Source organism: Dipodomys ordii, unplaced genomic scaffold, assembly GCF_000151885.1.
Source record: "Dipodomys ordii isolate 6190 unplaced genomic scaffold, Dord_2.0 Scaffold157, whole genome shotgun sequence".
NCBI lineage: Eukaryota > Metazoa > Chordata > Mammalia > Rodentia > Heteromyidae > Dipodomys > Dipodomys ordii.
This window is the reverse complement of record NW_012267373.1, coordinates 5,968,642-5,979,513: the sequence shown is the minus strand read 5'-3', so window position 1 is coordinate 5,979,513 and position 10,872 is coordinate 5,968,642. Positions and strand designations below refer to the sequence as shown.

The 10,872-nt window shown below is 42.4% G+C and overlaps 1 protein-coding gene across 1 annotated transcript; it reads left to right on the top strand.

The window, feature by feature from the left end:
• The first annotated feature begins 579 nt into the window (after window positions 1-579).
• LOC105998152 (sodium-dependent glucose transporter 1C-like) lies at window positions 580-7,755 on the top strand. The gene is made up of 4 exons (XM_013032794.1): window positions 580-771; window positions 2,782-2,950; window positions 3,968-4,084; window positions 6,812-7,755. The coding sequence occupies exons 1-4, from the start codon at window positions 580-582 to the stop codon at window positions 7,753-7,755; spliced, it is 1,422 nt and encodes a 473-aa protein (XP_012888248.1).
• The last annotated feature ends 3,117 nt before the right edge of the window (window positions 7,756-10,872 follow it).

Below are 10,872 nucleotides of genomic sequence, written 5' to 3'. Positions count from 1 at the left end.
GCCCAGGTTTGTTTCTTGAATTACTGTTACACCATTAGTGTAAGGCCAGCAATTGGTTGACTGACCTGAGCCAAGTTGATACTTGCTCTGTGTACCTTCACCCTCCTGGTTGTGTTAGGAGGATATTAATTGAGATAGCACATGCCAGAGTTCATGAGTGAGATTCAGCAAATGTGTGGGCAGATGAACTTCAGTTGTGGAAGGCGCAACGTTTGTAAGGGCAAGGCCTGCCAGCCGTCTCTGCACCCCAGGTGACCAAGTTTCATTCTTGCATTCTGGGTCTCAGCTCCAGCTTGGCCACTGGGCTCCGTTCCAGGGGGCCTGCATGCATCAAGCTAAGTACGATCTGGAAGAGAGTACAGCACCTGCCGGATCCAAAGTCCGACTACCAGGGCCTAGTCTGGCTCTGGGAGATCCATGGGTGTGGGATGGGGGTGGGGGGGGTGCCCACGGGGCGGCGCCTTTGGGGACAAGCAGGCCTCCAGGGACAGGGCGGGGCAGGGCAGGGTAGGACTCCGCTCCCCATATCTGACTTGATTGAAAAGATGACAGTGTCAAAGCCACTTGAGAGCCACCAAGATGGAGCTGGAACTGGAGTTCCGAGGAGCTGGGGCTGGTGCCTGGCCTACTGGGAAGTGGCTCCTCGGGACCGAGGTCCCCACGGGGAATGAGGAGCAGGAGGAGGTGGAGGTCACCGAAGGGAAAGGCCAAGCCGGAAGCCTGCTGCGCTGGTTCTCCACCGTGATCCTGTATCTGGCCTTCCTCGGGCTGGTGAGAGTTGGGGCTGCGGCCTCCCGAGTGCTGGGCGTCTTGTCAGGGAATGAGAAGCTCCAGCTTGGACTCTCCTATTTCACACCTACCTACACAGTGTGATCTTGGGCACTTTGCTTTCATCGTCTGCAAAATGGGCACACTTGTAATCGTGAAGGGTGACTGTCATGTGTGAAAGTTATTTTCCTGGCATTTTCCGAGTGCCTGGGTGTGTTGAGGAGATCCAAGAAGACAGACGGGGTTTGCAGATGCTTTTCTCCACACCCACCTCTCCAAGCTCGAAATGCTGACACAGAAAAGCTGCTGCTTGGGGATTTTTCTCTTCCTGGTGGCTTGACCATGTGCAGCTGAGCTTGGTAGATAGGACCCAGAGAGGCTGGGATCTGTTTCCAGATCGCACAGCTGGTTAAGTGGTAGAGTCAGGAATATCTTCACCCTGCCATCACTCGATTGGAAATCACCCTGCCGATCTGCTAAGCAAAGTGCAGGAATAGAAACGCCCAACTTGATCATTTTTGACTCTGGAGTGTCTGGAGGGTGAGTCCTTCAAAGGCAATCATTTCTAATCAGTTAGCATCTTAGAGTGAACCACGCCTATTTATTAGAACCATGTTGCTTTAATTTATTTTGAGCTAGAGTTTTGCTATGCAGATCAGGTTATCCTTGAACTGGCAATCTTCCTGCCTCTACCTCCCAAGTGTTGGCTTATACTGGGTGGGCCACATGCCACACCAGAATCTTTTCATGGGGGAGGGGATGACAGAACTCACTGCAGATGCTTGCTGAGCCCTCTGTATACCAGGCCTTCTTGGGCCTTTGAAGACATGAAGCACTTTGAGTAGAGTCAGTTTTCAGCCTCTTTGTATCTGATGCTGGGGCTTTTGTATCTGATGTCAGTGGCTTTTCAGTCCTGGACTGCTGGTGTTTGACTAGGAAATCCACTCTTCATTTGGAACCAAACAGTGTAATCAGAATAAAAGATTTTTGAAGTATGGATAATTTAAGTTTTCTTAAAGGGTTTTACACATTTTCTAAAACTGAACTGTAACCCTCAGTTCTTGCTAATAAATTGTGCAAACAAAATTTTGTTAAAATCATTCTGCACATGTGTAAGTCCTATTTGCTGGAAAAGCCATGAAGATGGTGCTCTTTCCTGATGCCTTTGGAATGTCACTGAAGATTAAGAAATATTCAGAGTGCTTATCTTCTGTTTGTTGGAGAGGTAGATCCCCATATATATCAGAAATTTTAATTTTAACTTATTTTTAAATTAAATAGAGTAAGTTTATTTGAAAGTGAAAGAAATGATAGAAAGTAACTCCATCTGGAGAGGAGTCTAAAGAGGAATCCCAGAAATTTCCATTTTAATGTAAAAAAAACTAGGAATAAAAATTTTGATGTTTGATAATTTCAAATTTTACCATCAATATTCCTCTGTTAGTCATGCAAATAGTAAGCATATTTTAAAAAAGAAAGGATTCTGAGAATAAATTTGTTTCATCTTTATAAGAATAAATGCAGAACAGCGTTTTAAGGTATTGTTCAAAAACTAAACACAACTGCAACAGAAAACATTTTTTTTAATTTATAATTTTAAGTAAAGGAAAAAAGACATACCTTATAATAGCCCTACAGATAATAATGTTGTGCATTTTCTTAACTTGTTTGATTTGGTAATTCTTCTCATTCCGCTGTAATCATCCTCCCACTTTTTTGTTGTTGTTGGTGGTGGTCATGGGGCCTGAACTCTGGGCCTGGCTACTGTCCCTCAATTCTTCAGCTCAAGGCTAGCGCTCTACCACTTGAGCCACAATGCCCCTTCCGGCTGTTTCTACTTATGTGGTGTTAAAGAATCAAACCCAGGGCCTCATGCATGCAAGGCAAGCACTCTACCACTGAGCCACCTTCCCAGCCCCCCTTCAATTTTTTATCGTGGAAAAGGCTATTATTTAATAGCCATCATTTAATGTTCATTGTTAGCACAAAGCTTTTTGTCTTTTTCCATTTTAGGGACTGGGTGCTGGCATACTGGGACCCACATTTCAAGATCTGGCCACTAATGTGAACCGCAATATCAGCAGCCTTTCTCTAATATTTGTGAGCCGGGCCTCTGGATTTTTGTGTGGCTCCATGATTGGGGGAGTTCTTCTGGACCATGTAAATCATTTTATACTTATGGGTAAGGAAGTGCTGACTTTCACTTCTTTGAAATTGTCAGTGAGTTCACAAGCGTGTGAGAAATAACAGCCTGATGATGGTGTTTCGGGGTCCTCTAGAGAAGCTGCGTCTCCAGGGCTCCTGCTCTCGCTCAGCAGCTACAGACTGGGCCACCTGGAATCTTGATTAGCCCTCAGTGTGCTGATGGCAGTCATGAGCCTCCAACCTCCTGAGGCACCAGTCCATGTCACACACTTGTCCCAAAGCTCTGCACATCAGCTGTAGGACAGGTCTCTAGGGCCACCTGGAGCCAGATGAACTCTGGGAATGTGGCCAGGCTCTCTAGACTCTGGGTTAGCAGTGTGGGACAGAGGATGGTGATGAACTGATCCAGGCTACACATTTGTCCCTCTTGCTGCCCCAGGTCAGTGATGAGCCCAGATGGCTCTGCAGCATCGGAGAGACATGGCTATGTGTTTAACATTCTGCTTTGGATTCACTAACATATTTAAAGAAAATTTGGATCAATGTGATGAAACTCTTTTGGAGGCAAGGAGAATGACTTATTGCTAATGAATAAGTAAAGAAAAAAAATCCCTCTTCCAAAATGGGTTAAAATAATGTTTTTCCTGACCTATTCCACAAACCAACTTATTTAGCAAAGTTTTATATATTGATATATTTTATATATTGATATATTGATTACATTGTATTATTTCCCTTTTACATTATATATATATATATATATACCTTTAGATTTAATCACTGTTGTTAGATCTCATTTGCTGTGAAACTTTAAAGTTTTATTCACATTATAGCAAATTATATTTATAATCCATGAATACTATTAAGTCTTGGGCAAAATAATAACTTGTAGAAACTGCAACTCTTATCTCAAGATTACCTACCTTTCACTTGACCTTGTTTGCATCTATGTAAAGCTTTTATGATATGGACTTGCCCTATGATTCTTTGACTATTGGTACAGTTTTCATAGCTAGATTCTTCTTCTTCTTCTTTTTTTAATCTTTCTGTTCAGGGATATCAATGCTGGTTACCACAGCTAGTCTTTACCTAACTCCTTTCTGCAAGACCGCAGAAATTCTGATTGGCATGATGCCTGTCTTTGGTGCTTCCATTGGCGTTCTTGATACAGGTCAGTTAGTCTTTCATTGTCTTCTTGGTGGGTAATGGGACATGGCTGGTAGGAAAAGTAGAGCAGATGAAATACTAACATCATTTGCATTGCTTGTGAAATGACGTGAACTCTGGGGACATCGTACCAAAACTACCTCCTAGCAACTACCCCTCTTGCTAGTCAAGTCACCATTTTTAACAACCTACTAGGAAGTGATCTTTGAGGGTTTTGGTTATGAGAGGTGTCGATTTACTATATCCCAACAGGGAAAAGACACCCAAACTAAAGCTAATCACAGTGCAGTTGAATGGGCTCACATTTTAGGATAGAATCTGGTAATTTTAGATCAAGAGGAAATGGCTTTGCCAGACTGCCAACAATGGACTACCACCACTGACACCAGGAACGGTGTACAGAGGTGGTATGGAAATTGTGGATGACAGCATTTTTGTCATCAGAAAGGTGAAAGGCCTTGCTCATACCCACAATGTGCTCACCCTGTTGGAGTCCTGGATAGCTATACCATTTACCTGTGGGATGGCTGTTAAAGAAAACATTTGTATTATTATTTTGTGTGCATGTGTGTGTGCACGTGTGGGGGGGGGCACACAAGTGCACATGCGCACCAGTGCTGGGGCTTGAACTCAGGGCTTGAGCTCTGTCCTTGAGCTTTTTTACTCAAGACTTCATGCTCTACCACTTGAGCCACAGCTCTGTTTCTGGCTTAAAAAAAAAAAGTTAATTGGAGATAAGATTTTCATGAACTTTGCTGCCCAGGCTGGCTTTGAACCTTCAGCCTTGGTCTCCTGAGTAACTAGGATTACAGGTGTGAGCCACCAGTGCCCAACTGTGAAAATATTTGAATACCAAAGAGACAGCCAGATCTAAAGAAGCTAGATCTAAAATACAACTAGTTGTAATAACATATACAGGGTTCAAAGCATTTATAGACAAACAACAAACAGATCAAAGGAGAGGAGAAATACTTAGGATAGGAATCTAAAAGCTTAACTCCTCTGAACAACTAAAATACTGTTTACTAAAATGAATTCCATAGCTGGGCGCCAGTGGCTCATGCCTGTAATCCTAGCTACTCAGGAGGCTGAGATCTGAGGATCACAGTTCAAAGCCAGCCTGGATAGGAAAGTCTGTGAGACTCTCATCTCCAAATAAACCACCAGAAAACTGGAAGTGGTGTTGTGGCTCAAGTGGTAGAGCACTAGCCTTTAGCTGAAGAGCTGAAGGACAGCACCCAGGCCCAGAGTTCAAGCCCCACAACCCCCCCTCCCCGCCCTCCACCACACACACACACACAAAGAATTCCAGGAAATAGAAACATATTTTATTTTTAAATTTTGGAGGGACAATGGAAGAACAGGAATGGAGGGGGAAGGGTAAACAAATGTAGTCATTGTACTTAATATACATTATGTAAAAACTCAACTATGTAACTGGTGAGGAGGGAGAAGAGGGGGAAATAAGGGAGAACAAGGAAAGGGGAGACATTGTAAAGAAGCATTATACTGGAACCTGACTGGAATTGTAACCTCTTTTGAACAATTCCTTAATAACAGCTAAAAAAGAGAGAGAGAGAGAGTGACAGCCAAAGACACAGGTGGCTCACCACCTGTCTTAGAGATTCCAGAGATTGAGATCTGCTTTGGAACCAGGCCAGGCAGACATATCTCAGAGACTTCTGTCTCCAATAACAAGCAAAAGCTGAAAGTGGGCTAGGTGCTGGTGGCTCACTGCTGTAATCCTAGCTACACAGGAGGCTGAGATCTGAGGATTGCAATTCAAAGCCAGCCCAGGCAAGAAAGTCCATGAGACTTCTCTCCAACTAACCATCAAAAAACCTGAAATGGTGCTGTGATTCAAACTGGTAGAGTGCTAGCCTTAGGTAAAAGAGCTCAGGGACAGTGCCCAGGCCCCAAGCCCTACAACCAGAAAACAACAACAACAACAACAATAACCAACTTGGAAGTGGAGGTGTAGCTCAAGTGTAGGGTGACAGCTTTGAGTTGAAAAAGCCAAGTAAGAGCATGAGGCTTTGAATTCTAAATATAGTTAAGAAAAATAAAACAAACCAAAAAACCTAGATAGCCAAAGCCATGATGCTCTTGGCTGTCAGTTTCCAGGTATTCAGACAGTGTAGGTTTACGTTAGGAAACGTGTTCTTGTCTTGTACTTTGGACATATTGGGATTTTGGAGCATTCAGGTCTTGAATGGGTATCTTGCCTCTTACACAAGTAAATTTTCCTCAATTGGAACTGAGTACCAATTGCAAGTATGGAAGCCACAATCACAAGTATTTGGCCACAATTGGATAAAATTTTGCCTAGTCAGTGTGTGTGTGTGTGTGTGTGTGTGTGTGTGTGTGTGTGTGTGTGTGTATGCATATGTATATATGTATATATCTTTTGGAAATATATAGACATATATGTACAATATATATCTTTTGTAAATATACATAAAATTGATAAATATGTGTGTAATGTGTCTGCCCTGAGGTGGTAGTTGTTTTCAAGCTTATGGAATTCCATGTATGACATTGAAACATTCTAGTAGGCTAGAATTTTTTACCTACGCAATGGACTCAGACTCAGGGCCAGTCTTTGATCATTTAGAACATGGCAAAGAGATTTCCATGTAAAATTGAGACATTCTCTTTCAGATGAAACTGAACCATGTTTTTCCTGTTATCCTGAATAATTTAATTAATTGTCTCTGTGTCTCTTTGCTAGGTGGGAACGTGCTCATCTTGGCTCTTTGGGGGGACAAGAGCCCCCCCCACATGCAGGCCTTACACTTCAGTTTTGCCCTGGGTGCCTTCCTGGCTCCCCTGCTGGCTAAACTGGCGCTGGGCCCCACAGAGTCTGCTGACAACCACACAGAAACCGACTTTCTCCCTGCAGCCCTCAATGCCTCTTCTGAAGCCGCCTCAGACCCTCTACTCGCAGCTCCCCATGACATGAACTTACTGTGGGCTTATGCTTCCATAGGCACTTATATTCTCGTAGTTTCTCTCCTTTTTTTTGCTCTGTTCTGCATGAAAAGCTCAAGGCAGGGAAAATCAACAGCATCTGCTCAGCAATCTCGAAGAGCTCAATACCACAAGGCCCTTCTCTGTCTGCTTTTTCTGTTCTTCTTCTTCTACGTGGGGGCTGAGGTGACATATGGCTCTTATATTTTCTCCTTTGCCACCACCCATGTTGGCATGGAGGAGAGAGAGGCAGCTGGCTTGAACTCCATCTTCTGGGGGACCTTCGCAGCCTGCAGGGGCCTGGCGATCTTCTTTGCCGCGTGTTTACGTCCTGCCACCATGATTGTGTTGAGCAACATTGGCAGCCTGGCCTCCTGTTTGTTTCTGGTGCTTTTTGACAGGAGCCCCCTTTGTCTCTGGATAGCAACCTCCGTGTATGGGGCCTCCATGGCCACCACGTTTCCCAGTGGTGTTTCTTGGATTGAACAGTACACCACCATCAGTGGCAAATCTGCTGCATTTTTTGTGATTGGTGCTTCTTTGGGAGACATGGCTATTCCTGCAGTAATTGGAATTCTTCAAGGGCAATACCCAGATTTACCAGTACTTATGTATACCTGCTTGGGGTCAGCAATATTCACTGCTATTTTATTTCCTGTGATGTATAAAGTAGCAACTTGGCCTCTGAATCACCAGAGAAAATAAAACAGAAAGAACAAAGAACAGAAAGCTTTGCTACCTACTTTTGGGCAATGAAAAATAAAAGACTGGGCTTGGTGCAGAAAATGAACTGAATCATATTTTAAAATGGCTGAAATAAATGGAACAATGTCTTTATGTAATAGATAACATATAGAAACATTTTGATGGAGGCCATGGTTGAAATTTCCAACCAATTCCTCTCCAGTGCATTGATGGTTAAAGTCCATCTTAGTTAATGCTGGAGATTCTGCCATGCAGCTGCAGGACAAAAGGGACCAACATAACATTCAGAACAGACGGATAATTCTCGGCTTCTTTGAAAAAGAAACACCACTTCTGAAGAGAACAGAGCACAGCATGGGCAGATTTTCAGCATGCTTGGAGATCAGAATTTCTAGGTCTACTTTGAATTCATGCTAAAATGGTTTGAAATGCTCTATGAGTCTCAGAGTCTTTCCTAACCTACCATATTTACATGCAGTAGGATCTTGTTGAGACTTGTGTTTAGCATGAGGCTGGGTAGGTCTGTTAGCATGCCCTCCATCTCAGATCCTCAGCCCCTCCCACAAAACCAGTTGATATGGCCAGGCCTAACTGCAGCTGGCCTTCAGACCTACCCATTCCTCCCACTCCACATCCTGTCTGTACATTTGAACAAAGGACAGGCACCATTTCTCCCTCCCAAGGTGGCTTTGTCAACCTCAGCTGGCAATACACTGCTTTTCCTGTCCATGACTCTGTCCATGTGGTCTGTGTGGTCTTCTGGGATGGATGATTTCAAAGTCATCTTGTATGGTCTCCAGAATTTAGATCATTGAATGAAAGCATTCATGTTTGAGAAACTGGGTGGCTATAGTGGAAGAGAACCACAAAGCAGTGAAATAGATTTTCTAAATACATGATCAGGCACCTTTGTTCAGCCAGAGAACTGAGGAGAGCAGTTTCATGAAAAACTTTCCTTGGAAGAGAACCAAAATTTTTAATTGCTTTGCCTTCACAAGGTAAAGCAAAGTTTGATTAAATGCTAAGGGGCCATATGGATTCTTAGTTTTATAAAAATGATTAGCAAGCTGGGTGCTGGTGACTCATGCTTGTAATCCTAGCTATGCAGGAGGCTGACATCTGAGGACCGCAGTTCAAAGCCAGCCTAGGCAGAAAAGTCCATGAATGCCTGACTCCAGTTAATCACCAGGAAACCAGAGTGGCACTGTGGCCCAAAGTGGTAGAGCTCTAACTAGTCCTGAGCAAAAGAGCTCAGGGATAGCACTCAGGCCCTGAGTTTAAGCCCCACAACCCCAAACAAACAAATAACAAGAAAACCAAAACTCTTAGCAGGGTCTAAGAGACCGTTTTTAAGATGGGACTCTTGTCTTTGGTTCTACACTGAGTCACTTAACAGGTTCTATTTCACTCATGTCCTGAGCTTTAATTTTGTGAGTTAAAATGAAATGATAAAGCTATATAGGTTTTAATGTTTGTTGAAGATGTCTTCCAGAACAATCTCTTCTCTATTTTAAACAGGTTCACAAATATACTACTGAGTTAGAAATATATTTCAATTTAAAATATTTAATGCTTATACTTACCTGGAGTAAGTATCTCTAGAATACAGTTTTATTGAGGCATTTTCTTTCTGCTTCTGTTCTCTTTTGAGACAGGGTGTTACTATGTAGCATAGCCCTTAAAGTTGGTCCTCCTAACTTAGTCTCCAACTTGTTGGGATTTCTGGTGGATGCCAACACATCAGGCGAGTGCCATGCTTGTTCCATCCATAGATACAAAAATTCCTATAATTTTTACAGACCTGAAACAAGATATTTCTTACAATTAATGATCATTTAACACTTTTGATAACTTTTATAATTTTTTCCATGCAAATATAAATATTGCATTTTATTTTATTTGCTGATTATGGAGTTTGAAGTCTGGGCCTGGGTGCTGGTCTCTGAGCTCTTTTGTTCAAGGCTACTGCTCTACCACTTTGAGCCACCTTACCATTTCCAGTTTTATGGTGGCTAATTGGAGATAAGAGTTTCATGGACTTTCCTGCCCTGGCTGGCTTTGAAATGGGATCGTCAGATCTCAGCTTCCTGAGTAGCTAGGATTACAGGCGTGAGCCACCAGTGCCCAGCCCTAATGTTGCATTTTATAATCAATGAAATATAGTGGAATTCAAGCCTGTACTTCCCTGTTACGGTTGATTTCTCCACTGAAATTATTGAAATACAATAATTCATTATGGAAATTATACTATTATAATAGGTATTAAACTATATTACACTATGTATATATTATATCTAATAATTAGTGAAAACTAGTTAAATTAGTGAAATATAATAATTCATTATAGAGAGCCTACTATTTTTACAGACAATTTTAAGGTAAAAGTTACTAATTTTTCTAGGAAGGATTCATTGTGTTTTCCAGGCTGGCTTCAAATCCATAGTGATCCACTTTCCTTAGCATTCTTTATATGTAAGACTTCATGTCAATACCACCACACCAGATGGAAAAGATATTTCCAAAGGATAGTTCCTCCAGTATGTTCAAATTTGGTGTTTGGAGACACTGTGGTCTAATTTTGGAGGCAATTAGAGTTGCTACGTTAATAGCAGAACTGTAGTAACTGTAGTTGGGTCTTTTGAGGTTCTTGGAATTCAGTAACAGGCTGGGTCCCAGCTTTGTTTCAAGATTTGATCCTTCCTGTGACTGAGTGCCAATCACATTAAAAGCACTTTGAAACCGGGCTAACATTCCACACTGGAATGCCTGTGTCAGTCATTTAGGCTCTTCTTTCTTGAATTTGAAATACCAGAGACATCAAAATCTAAAGGAGAAAGTGGCCTCCAGGCCACTTTCTGGGCCTCCACCTGGAGGCCTAGAAGTAAGAGATGAGTAAGAATGTTTCATATGACTGAACTGTTGTGGCCATCCTTAGATGAATGATCAGAACTGATGACAGATTTATTTCTTTGTAAGTTTTATGCTGAATGACAATTGATTTCTACCAGCTTGCATTTTTTTCTTATCTAATTCCTGTAAACTTGCTTGCTGGAAAAAAAAAATTTGCCTTAGTTCCCCTTAAGTAAAACACAGCACCTTTCCTCCTCCTCCCCCTCC

Excerpts from the sequence above, each read along its gene's own strand:
- LOC105998152 (XM_013032794.1), top strand. The coding sequence starts at position 580 with ATGGAGCTGGAACTGGAGTTCCGAGGAGCTGGGGCTGGTGCCTGGCCT. Across the intron at positions 2,951-3,967 it reads AAATCATTTTATACTTATGG|GGATATCAATGCTGGTTACC; the intron begins GTAAGGAAGTGC and ends CTTTCTGTTCAG. Across the intron at positions 4,085-6,811 it reads CATTGGCGTTCTTGATACAG|GTGGGAACGTGCTCATCTTG; the intron begins GTCAGTTAGTCT and ends TCTCTTTGCTAG.